Below are 15,199 nucleotides of genomic sequence, written 5' to 3' on the forward strand. Positions count from 1 at the left end.
TTTGAGAATGCCAAAACACAAGAGTGGAGGTAGCAAGGCGGAAAGCTTATATTGCTGAATTCATAAAAGTTTAATGATAGTGTTCTGACTACTGCATCACTTTGGGTAGAAGAGCTTAAAAACAAACAAACAAACAAACAAAAAAAACTTATCAGAGAGGCTTCTTCTCACTGAAAACTGTCTGTTCCAGCATACAACAAATAGGACAGGACCTCAGCCTCAGTTCCCAAACCCTTCTCTGTGTCCAATGGGCTTATTTACTTACGGCCTTACTGGATTTTGAGCATTTCAGCTTCTTTTCTCTGCTCGTATTGTATTTGCAAACTCTCCACATCAAGAATGATTGCTCAGTTCTCAATCTTTGTGGTGCGAAAAAAGGGGCTGTGGATCTGACAGGGCCAGGCTATCACGGTGCACAGACATCCTCAGGCCTGATAACAGTTTAAGACTCGCTGGGGCACGGCTTTAATAAAGTGCATATCCCATGAAGGCCATTGGTAGGATTATGGATACTAGAACTATACAACCACAAAAAATATATATAAATAAAAAACAAACAAAATTAAATTAAATAAAACAGCTAATGCTTCACTTGAAGTTCTTTTGAAGCGTCACTGAAAGAGTTTCCAAAATGCTATTTGACAAATAATTAGTCATGTTCGAATTCATACATTTCTCTTTGACTTTTAAGTCTGTTGTGATGTGACTTGGAGGTCTGGGACTAAAATCTGCAATGTCAAGGACGGGTGGCATACCTAATTATTATGACTACCTTCAGATTAAAAGGGCTTTTAGTGCAGCTTCATGACGGGTTAAAAATGACACACATTAATGTTCACACTTTAGTCACAGAGGCCATTACTCAATGCCTTTTGTCAAACTAATAAAAATGACACAGATTGTGTTTTCACTATCAGAGTAAAAGCACATGTCTGTGTCTGAGCTGTGTTTTCATCAGAAGCCTCGAATGACAGGATGTTCATATTTGTAAATCATTATGGAATTAATCCCCCGATGCCAAGTAGCTGTGCTGTGGCTCACATAGATATTCTAATACATCTAAAAACCTCCTGCAATTACTGTAAGTGGAGGGGGGGGGGGGGGGGGGGGGGGGGGGGGGGGGGGTGCTTGTTTGGCTAAATACATAGGATTTAGAATCTGCCACTTTAATTTGAAAGATAGCACTTGACTGACTACTGGCAGGTTCTAGGTATAATCTAAATGTGTAACAAAGCCTGACAATCCAGCGGCCTGGCTTGTAGCTCATTGCAAAGCATGAAATTAATTCTGACGCTATGAAATGGGATTCTTATCTGCCACTCTGGGGTCCTGCAGCCCCCTAACTCCCACTCCCAGCGTCCATCTTTGGTTTTGCTACCATGCCTTCCAACTGGGTAACAGCTAGAGGGATGCTGGGAGTCCTCCCAGCTCTCGGGTTGTGGACTCACTCCAGCCACGTCTGAATGATCTCACAAAAATGGTCTCTGAACCTGATCTGACTATGGCAACATATCCCAAGAGGCCTTGCTTCTGAATGAGGACAACTTTTGCCAGTAACATCGCGTGTATGTATTTCAGTCTGCTGTAATCTGGAATTGAAATTGTTTGCTCTCATAGTTATTTTGAATCAGTCACAACAGGACTGTATCTTGAGGAGAATTATAATTTTGCCACAATTTTTCACGAATTGTTAAACAGTGGAGTGGTCCCCATGACAATAGCCCCTGGTAATGCTGCTTAGGCTGAGCACAAACTTTAACAATTTGCAATGCAAACATTTTGTACCACAGATAATGGACAACAAAGCAAACAGGAAATTAAGTGGACCATCTTTCTTTTAACTTATAGCGGCAAACGGTTTCAGTCAACCAAACACTGAAGAAGATTTAGATCTCTGTTGAAATGGTTCTGTTGGATTATAAGTAGAACTAATGATTAATAATAATCAATAATAATTAGCATTTGCTTAAAGTGTACTGACAGTTGCATCAATTTATTGCTTTCAAACTTGTACTTAATTGCAATTGCATGTTAATGTGTGGGATTTGCACTTGTAAAATAATCTATGCTGGCATATTCCTAACACACAAATTCAACTGTTCCTGTTTTACTGATCTGTGAAAGCCCTGACTACAAGCTAAATATGTAAGTGCTGCTATTCACAACCTGTATGAGCGGCCAAATAACACAACACGTCAGTTTATTATATAACCGTGTCATGTATAAAGACAGCTTACTTTATCCTGCCAATTCTCTTTGTTTTAAAAAATGTTAATGGCCGATTGGATAAAAATGTGGCTGTCCCTGACAGATCTTTGAAAAAGGTTTTGGCAGACTGAACCCTTGAACGACACAATCACTTACCTTTAGAGGATCCAAATGTAATTTAATGTGTAGTGTTGAGGGAAATATTTAACTTCAACTGACCTAGTCTGTGAATATTCTGACCTCAGCTGTGAGAAACCAATGGCTTCATCTTACACTTGCTTGAGCAGGGACTCTTAATAAAATCATTGTCTTTTATTAAGAGATACGAATAATGAGGCAAGTGAAACCGTAGAAGTAGAGAGGATAGAAAAAGAAAAGATGGCTGTTAACCTGTAGATGACAGTCAGAGAATATTTGATAATCTTGTCATGGAAAGCTCACTTAGGTGGAACACAATTTCTACATAGATTATTACTGCTCTGAAAAGTTGATACTCATTTCCAGGACAGTAGTAACAAATTTCTTTGGTTAGCAGGCAGATAACATGATCAACAATTATTCTCTCTACCCTCTGTAAATGTATGAGTGTTGAAGCTTATAGGAAGAGTTCCTTATCTCAAACAGCGACTTAAGAGAAGCCATCAGTTAAACTTATCATCCCCCATATTTGCTCAGTGGGCAAACCTGTGTCAGTGCTGTCTGTATGTGCTGCTTAGTCTGCTGTGTTGTAGTTTCTTACAGCAACCCAACAAAAAGATGAGAAAATAGCAGTGAGCTACTTTTTGGAGTGATGTCATACCAATATCCTTTTGGATCACCCAGTGATAGAAATTAATAAATAAATAAAAACATCTAACTCAAAACTCTCTTCAAAGGCTCAACATAAAAGGAAGAGGACATAAAGTGAGCAAGGTGATGTCAAGCCATTCCAAGGAGAGCTTTTGTTCCATTGCACATGGGAACAAGTGGCAAAGAGAGAAACGGAGCTGAAACAGGGTGATGTAACAGGAAGAGGAGTGTACCCAATCCAATCAGCTTGCAGTTTACCGGTCAAGAACAAATGCAAAAACAGAGGTAAGGAAATCACAAACACATAGACAGGTGAAGATGAGCACACACACTTGAGAGACGCCAAGACAAAAGTGGGGCTGGATGAACATAAAGTATTTTCATGCCTTTACTGATCAAAGATCAACAGTGCAGTGACAGGTTCTCAACAGCACCCCCAGGAGTGAGTGTTGCATGCAACTGGCGCTCTCCTCAGTGCATCTGCACTGTCTGTGTAGCTCGGCTGCCCAGCAGTAACAAAAAGAACTGTGAAGTGGTTGTTCCAGAGCCCCCACAGCCCAGAGGTGGGGGTACAGCCAACAAGTTTCACTGGTAGAAACAGAAAATGTGTTAAAAGAAGTCTGCCCCAATCACCAGGGCTCTCTTAGGTTCCCCGTAAAACTCACTGGTTGGAACCTCACATAATCTAACAAAGGCCAGCCAGCTTATTAGTATAAAAGTTGGGACTGTGACAGTGAATGTACTTGTATGGATGTGCTTTGTTAGCATCTATATCATCTTTGTTATCATGTATGGTTAGCGTGCACAACAACCAAGTCCTGCTACTTGTTCTAGTTTCTTTATTTTTAATGTAACAAACACCAGTACACAACAACATTGTTAATATTTGTTTGCTCCGTAAATCCAACAGATGTGAATCTCATACCCGGCCATCCCAACAGTCCTTTAGCTACTCTTGGATGTTTGACTGGATAGGCTGTGAGTGTTTTCTTTCTCAACAGCTTGCACAGCTGTGTGCTGAGAAATAACTTGTGTTTATCATTGCTGTTATTTTTAGCTGGCTGGGTTAAATAATTCAGTTGCATTCCTGCAACCTGTAAAAGACATAGTACAGAACTGATATACAAGAATAAATTGAACTGCTGGGTTTGTGAGAACCTTTGATCACTGCTAATAAGGTTTGTTTGTTACCATAATCAATCCTAAATTCCCAATGCTAAATCTGATTCATCTGAGAGCCTTGGTGATCTTATAGGAGAACAGACATTTTTTGTGTCTTTTGTCAGGTGGAAGAAAATGCACTTGCTGTTGACACAGGAAAAAAGTATGAACAAATATGAAAAGAAAATACTAAATCTCCCACATTGTCAGTTCACATAGAGTTCATGTGTTTGGCAAGATTGGATACATATTTGGCACGGGAGCCATGATGAAACCAAAAGGCTTTAAAACACTGCGGCTTAATTTCAGCCATAACTGTTCACAATACAATCAGTTCATAGTGTAAACGGCATTTTAAGTGAGGTAGAAAACACCATGGTCATTGTGTTACAGGATAACAAAACCAAGATCAAATGCAAAAATTATAAACACATGTTTCAGCAAACATTTACCCAACACATCAAATAGATATGTTATGTAGGCCATCTTTTTCTGAATCTGCTTTGAACCGTGAACATGTCTGACAAAAACCCAGTCATTGTTCAAAGATCATGATTCAGTTGACAATAGAAAAAACAAGGGTTTTAAGCTTCAATAAAAGGGGGAAAATCAGAAGTAACTTTAGAAAAGATAAACAGATTGATAAAATCATTTAACTGCTTTCCTAGTGAAAATCCCATGGTTAGCCTACCTACAACAGGTGAGAAGAATGAATAAAAGGCTACATACTGGCTTGTAAGGTCTTCTGTGATATGTCATTTGTGAAGGCTCCAATGCCTTTGTTAGAGATGGCTGCCAAAGAGAAGTGGTACTCTGTGTTTGGGCGGAGGCCTTCCACGACATATGAAGATGTAGGTCCAAATGTTTTCTTGATCTGTTGAATACCAAAAAAAGTTAAAAGGTCTGGTTTTAAGTGACTCTAATTAATTGTAATGATATGCACCTACGATAGCAAAAAGCTCTGAAATTCATAATGAAAGGCAAAGTCTTACTTGGGTGCCAAAGCTGCTTTCCGAATAGCGCAGTTCATAATTTATAATTCCTTCCTTTTCATAAGCTGGTTCCCAGGTCAGTTCAATGCTGGTGTCAGATACAGCACCAACCTGGAATTTGGACGGCTGACCGGGAACTAGAGAACACAACAGATGGAATTGTTGCAGAATATAGTACAAGACATTTTGCAAAAGACATAGTAATCAATATTATACACATTCAAGCAGCATTCTCCAATTACTATAACAAAAAGGTGTTGAGAATGTGTCAATTAGGTTCTTTTTCCTGTTCAGTGATTTCTCAATAATGGAGCATATTTGTTATTTAATGACTAACAAAATGAGCATAATGAGATTTGGCACAAATTGACTGAGAGTTAATTTAAATTAAACTGAGACAAATGGATAGCGGAGTATAAAAAAAGTTTGTTCCCCAGTGCCAAAGCAAAGCACAATGTGCTCTGTTATTGGTAAGTTTTGCTGCCTTGCCCACTGATGGATAGAACGATTTCACTCAGCCCTGAAGCTGATCATAATGAGAACTCAGATGTTGGTTCTTTCACAGTTTTTGCCTTTTCTTTTATTAAATCAGTCTGACATGATCAACCAGACTCTGCCATTGTTTGCAGAGGCTGCAGATGTGCAGGTAAAGCTTATATGCTTAGAAAGCCATATGTTGCAATTACACAGGTGATTATTCTATGGAACAAAAACCTTTGAAGAAAATAATATTTTAGAGTTTCAGCACTAGTACATAACTTATTTTGGGAAACTCAGTTTTTACATCCTTACCTCCCTGCATTATTTTAACATGGATAGGATCGGAGAAAGGACCATCTCCTACAGAGGTGAAGGCTAGAACTTTGATTGTGTACGTCTCGTGAGGGACCAGGCTCTGGATAGTAGTGATGATGCTGTCCTGGACATTATGGATCTGCCAGACACTCATGGGTTGGGAGGGGTCCATGGTGTAATAAACACGGTAGCCCTTGATCTGCCCATTGGGCTCCTCAGGCTCTTCCCAGCGCACCATCATGGTATTTTGGGAAATTATCTGAGCTTGAATGTTTCTTGGTGGACTGGCTGGGGCTTGTTCTCCAGTCCTGGTTTCTACTGGCTCACTAGGAGGACCTTGGCCAATTGTGTTGACAGCCGAGACACGGATCTCATACTCTGTGTTGGGGTACAGGCCGCCAATGCTGTAACGTGTAGTGGTGATATCATCCACTGTCTCATACTTGCTGTCTGGGGACTTAGCCCTGTACTGGATGATGTAGTAGGTCACTGGGTCTGGGTTGCCTGAGTCCCAAGTAATGGTCACACTGGTGGCAGTGGTTTCAGTAACCACAGGGGTACCTGGAGGCTTAGGGAGAGCTGTTGTGGGGATAAAACATGAAGAAGAAAGGAAGCAGTCGTTTATCATTTGAGTGACTTGATATAAAAATGAAAAATTGGCCATTCTTTACAGTGACTCAAGAACTTGACAGCGGTGCATATAGAATTGCAATGGTACATTGCAGTCATTGCCTACATTTAACAGTGATCTGTGCCACAGCTTCAATGATGCCAAGACTGCTCATGGCCACGCAGGTGTAGTTGGCTGACTCACGGACGCTGCTCAGTTCGAGAACATTCCTGCCCACTGGCATCTCATCCTCTGGTGTCAAGTCCTCAGAGTTCAGCATCCACTTGACGTAAGGCATGGGCGACCCCACTGCCACACATGTAATGTTCACACTGCCACCAGGCATAATTTCCTGACTCGTTGGTGGAATGGAGAAACGAGGAGGCACCCGTCGGACTGGGAGAAGGCATGAGGAAGGGAGCGGATGACAATAGAGGGAAAGGGAGAAAATAAAAGAAAAAGAGAAAGAGAGAGATAACAAGAGAGGCCTATGAAAATGGGACCCATCCCAAGGAAATACTTAACACAAAAGGTTCAACATGGTAAATGTGAATTAAAACACAAAATAAAATAAGAGTTTTTAAAACTTAAAAAAAGACAAATAATGAGAAGGAACTAAACTAACAGAACTGCTTCAACAACAATATAGATTAACAATAAAGCAACGATTCATAGCAACAAGGTTCCATTGACCAAAATTTGACCCATCACAGCACAATTAAAGACACAAAAATCTATTACGAGTTTCTCATCTTTGAAACTGAACTTCTGACATATGTTATTACCTGATCGATCACAAAGTATGGGTATGTGTAGTATAGGCCATGTGATAATGCTATCACATAAGGCCAGTGTGCCAACCTGGAACTTCCTGTCCTCTCAGGCACGCGGACCAAACAGGAAGTAGGCCATACAGGCTTCTCCCACAGCACAGGAAGTGTATGGTTACTGGGCTATTGATCATCTCTACAAGGTCTCTAAACACATTCTAGCACAAGTTTTCACTTGACACCTGTCTTTACTACCTAGATATCTTAAAGATGAGAAACTTTAATCAGATTTTTGTGGTTTAGGGTAGATCCACTGGACAAAGCCTTATTAAGATCTGACACGGTTCCATTGATAGATGCAGCTATCAGTTTCACAGACAGCATGCATAAATAGACCGAGGTAAATTAAGGAGTAAATAATAAAAAATCAGATATAAAAATTGAGATAAAATGCATAGAGGAATATAACTGAAGGGTCGCTAGCATGCCCAGACAAAGGACGACTGGAGAGAAAAGAAGAAATACGAGATAGAGGATAGAGCATCTGAGGGAACGAGAGAAAGAAAGGGAAGAGTGGAGCAAAGACAGACAGAGGAAGAAAAAGAGAGGGGAAGGTTTGGAGGAGGTTAAAGGGGGGTAACCTGCTTCAATGCTGTGTAAACTTTGTTTTTCAGCAGCTAATGTGACAAAATGTGATGGTGGCACATTGTCACATCGCAGTCCCAGTTAACACAAAATAAGTATTGAGGAACAAGGTTGTGTGCCTACAAATACATAGGAGAAGAAGTATAGTAGTTGTATATCTAGAGAGTCTACTATCACAGAAAGTTGGAGTCAAGAAACAACTGGATCAACAGGGAATAGAAATTGAGAGATCAAGAAAGAGAGACAGAAGAAAGCGATAGAGAGAGGTAGATGAATAAGGGCAGGATGACAGCTAAGACAAGGAGGACCTCAAAAATCATGGATGGGAGATGAAGTCTGAGTGGAAGGAGGGTGACGCAGAGAAAGGGCGTGAAAGGCACTGGGTACTTGCATGTGTGTGTATGTGTATGTACATAGAGTGGATGTATTGAGTTGGTATTGGCATGAGGTTGCACGTGAACAGTATGCAAACGTTGGAGTCTATGAGTATGAGTTAGCAAAAACACTGTGTTCATGAGAGGCATCCCAGCAAGCACTTGACAGATCGTGATGTATGTAGGAGAGGCGCTGAACTAAGTGTGAACACGTTTTTCAGTAATGCAGGTATTCTATTTGTAAAGGTGAGCAACATTAGTATATGTAGTGAAAGCCTACACCAAGCTGCGTGGGATCAGGTCTCATATTGCTGTTTGGTTAAAAATCCAACATACATACATAAAAGAAAAACATATTGTATGCCTGATGGTTTGTGCTACCTTGTGATGAGCCAGGGAAACCTCTTTTGTGGTTTATTAAAATGTTAAAAATTATTTTAGCATAGCATTTTAAAACAATAATCACATACATATTTAGGATACAGCTGTAGGCTACTTTGGAGATCTAAATCACGTGTCTCTACTTTTAACAGCTTTTCAACACCATGGCAAATCACAGAATCTACATTCTTTCATCGTCAAAATGTTTGTTGGGATGCAAAGAAGGTCAAAGAGAGATCAAGAAAGTAGCAGAAGCAAATGTAGAAGTAAAACTGATGGAACTAAATGGAAGAGATGACTTAAAGAGAGAGATAGACAAGACTGCAAAGACAGGGAAGTGATACAAGGCAGAACAAAACAGACTCAAGCAGCAATACAGCAGACAAGAAGACAGACAGAGGAAGACGAGCAGACAGACAGTGACGGATGGGCACGCTGACATACAGTACAGTACGCAAAGGGTAGGGGAGGGGTTTGGATTGTTGGAGAAAGGAAAGGAGCAGGAGGAGGGTATAAGTGGGGGATAGAAAAAGGAGACTGTGATGCTAAATCAAAACAAACAACAAAAAGTCCATGGCTCAAAGTGAGTTTGGAGGTCTCACACACTGGGGCTTAAAATCAAGAATCAACAACATGTGCCCTCCTCCCCGCCTTAACCACTGCACCTCAGTGCAAACTTGGAAAGTCTTGGGCTATAGGTGGATGTGACATGTCTGTGAGTGGGTGGGTTATCAGGAGATTCAGAGGGTTGGGGGTGGGGGAGTGAGATGGGCATCAGGGATAGGTAGCATTCCAAAATCCACCAGGTCGATCCAAATGGGATTCATATGAACCTTGCATGGGACAGTTTGGTTTTTCCAAATAACTAGGGGCACAAATATCACCTAGACAGACTGTGAGGGGATCTCACCTGAGAGCTAACATATCCTGACCTGAGCACTGAAATGAACACTAAAATGTACATACGGTATGTTGAAATGTTGTCCACAGGGGCAAAGCTTTTTGGTACATAAAAGCAAGCTATCACTATGTGCAATGTCCACATATATACATGTAAAAAATTTGGGGAAAAAATAAATGGAAAAACTGGCAATGACCTACAGTTACAGTGGATTAAATAAACCCAGACGCAGACCTTCTGAAGCCAGTGTTGGGCCTTTAATTTGTCCTCCTTTGAAATACTATGTGTACTATGCACCCTAACAGTCCCGTAGATCACTGTTAATCAATTATGTTACTACTTTGGGCAAGACGTGACCTGATCTTGAAAGCCAAAAAAGTTAATTACTGACATTTTGGGAAACGCACCTTTGTGGTACACAAAATTACACACCAATAAGATTGTTCTTGTTCTTTCCTGACCTGAAAAATGGAGTTTAACAGTAGGACACATGACCTTGGGTTGAGATGTCATGCTTTGGTTTATCATGACAATCACGGTCATGAAGTCCAAATGAAAATTCAAAAAAGTTTTTTTAATTGTAAAATAAATAAATAAATAAATAAATAGTAGGCCATCATATAGGAAGAGACAAGGTATCTGTATCCTGATTTTGTCAGAAAATGTCTCAATAAACAACAAAGGTGGAAGGGCAGCCCATTCCTTACACAGACATGCATGGGTGTGGCTATGGCATGAGTGACATATACAGGTGCTCCCCCATCCACTCGGGCAGACACCGGGGAACCAGTACAATCCAAAAATGTCACCCAAGCCCATCCAAGCATGCCATTCATTCCCAAATATAGCATTATTCCATATACACACGCACAAAATTAAGTAAAAAGAAACAAACTGAACAAATCCACAAAAAGAACTAAGTCCAAACAGCATAGACAGTACCAGAGTGCAGCTGTGTTCAACAAATAGGTGTGCATCAGTGCTATTAGATGTTTTTCTATAATGTGCTATAATACGGTCCTGCTTGACATTTGCCTCCAATCCAATATACTGGTGGAAACTGAATAGATTCCTTTCTTTTCCCTTTTCTTTTTTTTTTCCCTCTATCTTTTTTCTTAAAAAGGGGAAACGTTCAATGAAACAGTTTCTGATGGTGCTCTTCTCTCCCTGGGGCTCAGGTCAGCCAATGGACCGGGAGCTGTAATGGCTGAGTGAATGAGGTTTCCCCACAGAAAGATGTCTCTGTTCACCTTTGACTACCTACACTGTCAAGGCAATGTGAGAACTAAGACCAGGCAACCTTCAAATGCTGATAACCTGTGGCTGCTGCTGGTCAGTAAAACCTGAAATATACAAATCACAAAGCCAGTACACAAAAACACAAATAAACATTTCATGTAACTGGGGCACTTGATAATAAATATTACATAATCAAACTACAATTTGGAAAACAAAGACAATGGTGAGTGGGAGTCTACCTTGGAACAGCATGCACCCTATTCCTGACACATAGGTCAATTTGGTCTTTTCTACAACACAAGACCAAGAGCTCAAGGTCAGTGGATACTACAGCACGTTATACTATCTTGGGAGAGCAAATTCAAAATGAAAATTATAAATATAACCCAGTAGCAACATTAACTGTACTGTAAATCTTAATGTCACTATCAGATGCCAAATGAGCCAGTGAAGGAAAATAAAGAATCCCAATTGCATTGACAGGCTCCTCATTCACAGAGACCAGGAGCCCAGCCGGCCCATTTGGAATTGAGAGAAAATAAGACAAATGTGTACCTTTCATTTGGACTACTAAAAACATGTAATCTTGTTTCAAGCCCCAATGTGGAGAGAAAGACAAGAAGCCTTACAGTGGACGATGTGAAAAGCAGTCGAGAGAGAACGCCAGAGTACTGCACTAACTCTAATAGTGGGCGGTGTCGTGGAGGGATTTGTGCCAACAAAAATAAACAAAAAAAAAGAAAACAGAGGTCAGAAGGTGGACATTATCGGCCATTTTGGTGAGGCAGGTTGTGCTGCCCCAAAATGAAGGGGGAAGCCAAAATAATGTGCAGCCTTTAGTGTCACCTTGAAGCTGAGATTACACCCTCTTGCTGCCTGAGGACACAGGCGCAATATGGAGATCCTTTAGTCACACTTGCTGGGTGAGGCCTACGGCATTTGCATATAAGCCACAGGGGTCGGCCTGCATTAACATACCCTGGCTGCGCCGCTGCTAAACAGTCACTATGGGTGGCTCATCAAAATGGAAATGATTACCTAAAGGAAACTGACAAGAATCATGGCAGGGGTATCTAATAATAGCAAGCAGTGATTTGAGGGGATTTTATAGTGTGTCACTTCTTTCTATTGTCTTACAGGTAGATGACAAGCAGCCAGATGATACTGTAAGTATGTAGTCTCACGTTGGTGATCGGTGAATATCATCAGTTTGGTTGCTGAAGGGAGTGAATTCATGTGTTTACACAAGTAATGAATCTTTGGTTTTGTGAGAATTCTTTTCCTGAATTCTTTTCCTGATATCTAGTTTTTGAGGGGTGGCTTTGAAACTGTATTTCAAGGTTCCTTAAGACAAACATCTAATAGAGATGGCAGGTTTTGCTTTGGCCAGTGAGAACTTAAGGTGTAATCTAGCTTTCTTTCCCAACATTACACACAAATGCATAGCAGGACATGCAAGCACATTCAAAATCAGGCAGACACCATTGTAGGAGGGCAAACGTGCACATGCGTACATCACAGCGCAGTCTTTATGCATCAGTGTTATTCATAGGATATATCATTATATATATGACAAAATGTAGACATTGTCAGGTTTTAAAAATTCTCAATTTTGTCATTGGGATTGTGCCATAGTTTGTGGACCCTATAGTATAAAGGGCTTGGTGGTCCTCACAGCCTCTATTGTCACAGTTATGGATCGATAGCCAATAGGTGCACAGGGGTGCTACAAATGAAATACCACTTGTTTCTTCGATAACTGCTAAATCAAAGAAAAATGATTATCTGTGTAAAAACTCTTCTTTAGGATAATAAAGGTGGTATAATTGAAAGAAGATTTTGAACTCTGTAATATTCTGGGGCTTAGTAATGCTCACAGTAGCTCCTGACAAGCAAAATGCTCAGCGGACACCTGCATGGCCACTAAAAAACAAGAGCCAATTCTCTTTTTTGGCCTGTGCATATTTGGTAGTTGAATAGCAACTGTCAAGGTAACCTTAAGCACAGTATGCGTGGGCTCCAAAACTGCCTACAGGAGATTTTGATTAAAATGGGCTCATTTCTCTGAAACAACATCAACAACAATAGCAGCAACATAACATGCTCCTATGGATGAATACTTTTTATGGAAGCATGAACATGGCTAATTTGTGTACTGCTGCACAGGTAGTCCCTTTCAATATGACTTCCTGATACTTTACAGAGATCAGTCTAATCCCCCAGAGATCAGCACACTTTGACAACTACACATACTAATACTCTCACTCTCAGAGAAGACAGACAGGAAGTAAGTGCGTTATCTCTCACACGCCTGATCTATCCGGACTTGCTGAGCCACATGTAATACCCCAACAAATAACGGCGGCTCCTTTCCAAAAGATACGTGTTTTATGTTGACTGGTGGAGCTCTAAAATGTACACACGCTCACAACATTAGGTTTCACGAGACTCAATATGGATCTGATTCACTTTGTTACACCTTGGGAAGCCTTGTGCAAATTTTGATGCAACCATTAGGTGAGCCATCTTAAGAGATAATGAGAATGCTTAACAGCAAACTCATATGCGTCTGGTTCACTTTAATCAACCTGAAGATCAATTCTAATATATGAGCGTGCATATAAGGGAAGGGGGGCTTTTGAATAATAAATTATAATTTGATTGAATGTCATGACTGCAAGGGAACGCAAACAGCAGTCACTCAAAAAACCAATCACATCTTGCTGCCACCATTTGAAAATAAAAGTATCTCTGAGCACCAGCTAAACAACAGTAAATGTGATGTCGAAGTCATTATATTGTTATTGATCCACACGACACTGTAAATGGCATCCCTTAATGGCTGCCTGAATCACCATGGAACCCAATCATAGCCAATCAGGTCTAATCTTTTCAGTAATGGATCTCTATAAACAAGATGACAGAAACACTGGCTGTATACAGAGTTATTATTTCATTCGGCATTTGCATTGGTACTCCGACACTCAACAGGCAGAGCAGCATCATCTTGTAAAAGAAACAAATCTCACAAACAAATGAACCACAAAATGACAAACGTTTTTAACAGAAAAGTAAGGTCAGAAACAGAAGTGTAACAAAGGAAAACACACAAACACGATAATCACAACACAAAAAGGAAAGTAAAAAAAGGAAAGCAAAACGGGGATTGTATCAGGATAACACTTGTAGAGAAATCAAGTTAATTGAGAGAAACAGAAAAACACAGGGAATGCTAAAAACAAAAAGACCATTACGGCCAAAAGGATTCTGTACAGGCATGCAAGCGCAGTTACATTCTCCCATCATGCAACAGGCCCTGTTATTTCCACATGCTGGGTTTCCATAACAACACGTGCAAGAAAGCCTTTAGGTGCAGAAGCAATACCAAAGGATGCAAAACGAGAAAAGGCCCCACAATGCAAACATAAAAGTAAATTAACAAGACCCGGGCTAATCGGGTTTGCTTTCATCATTTCTTCCTTGGAAATAAAGAAAAATTTCTTTCATAATCATTTAGCAGTTTGGATTAATTGATTAGATTTTTCTTCCTTCAAATTAGTAATCAATCGAGCTCTGCAATAGTCAAATACAGCTAAAAATTTTCAACATGAATTTATTATTATTTCTTTTTTTAAAATGTGGGTTAAAAAAAGTAAAAAAGAAAAAACACACCAACCTTCTCGAAGCTCTGAGGGATGTAAAGGGGTTGATGCAGAACACAATGACATGAGGAGAAGAGAAAAATAGGGGAAACACAGAGAGAGTAAAAAAAGCCACCTCAAGGTGTTTAGCTGCAGCTACATTTCCCTTTGCTTTAATGTTTTTTTTCCGTCTTTTTCCCTTGTCCCTGCTATCAGTGACACCCGTCTTGAAAGTACACTTGCCTGCCCTCCCCCCCCCCCCCTCCCTTAAATAAACTTTGAACCAAAACAATCAGATTCACCCCAGTGGCTGGTAAGAAAAAAATAGTGAGGCGCCACTGGAGTCAAATCAAGCGTACCATACTCATTCTTCAAAATTTCACAAGCTCGTTATAGCCACAAGGAGAGGCTCCTGTGGTGGCTGTATTTGCTTTTGTTAGAGAAGAAAAACCAAATAAAGACAAAATAAAGAAAAACTAATGAGAGATAGAAAAGAAAAAAGACACAGTTTGGGCTGAAATTAGCAGCTGCAGTTTAAGAGAGTTACACAATGTTTTTACGAGCCAATCGGTAACACTGCCATTGCCGGTTCTGTTTGAGTAGTAGTTTCAGTTGGCCCTGGTACAGAGTACCCCCAGATACAATTTAGAATAATTTTGTTATCTCCCGAAGATCGATCCCTACCACAGCTGC

The 15,199-nt window shown here is 40.3% G+C and overlaps 1 protein-coding gene across 12 annotated transcripts in view; it reads right to left on the reverse strand.

The window, feature by feature from the left end:
* ptprsa (protein tyrosine phosphatase receptor type Sa) overlaps nt 1-15,199 on the reverse strand; it is a 213,214-nt gene that overhangs the window by 54,706 nt on the left and 143,309 nt on the right. For 11 of the 12 annotated variants that reach the window (XM_067512143.1, XM_067512140.1, XM_067512144.1 and 8 more), the window contains 4 exons: nt 6,682-6,951; nt 5,943-6,524; nt 5,151-5,287; nt 4,888-5,032 (listed from right to left, as the gene is read on the reverse strand). In XM_067512143.1, coding sequence (XP_067368244.1) covers nt 4,888-5,032; nt 5,151-5,287; nt 5,943-6,524; nt 6,682-6,951 — 1,134 coding nt within the window. Of the gene's footprint in view, nt 1-4,887; nt 5,033-5,150; nt 5,288-5,942; nt 6,525-6,681; nt 6,952-14,541; nt 14,746-15,199 lie in introns of those variants that run through there. The other variant, XM_067512148.1, reaches the window with a different exon arrangement.

This window comes from Channa argus, chromosome 8 (genome assembly GCF_033026475.1).
Source record: "Channa argus isolate prfri chromosome 8, Channa argus male v1.0, whole genome shotgun sequence".
Classification (NCBI taxonomy): Eukaryota; Metazoa; Chordata; class Actinopteri; order Anabantiformes; family Channidae; genus Channa; species Channa argus.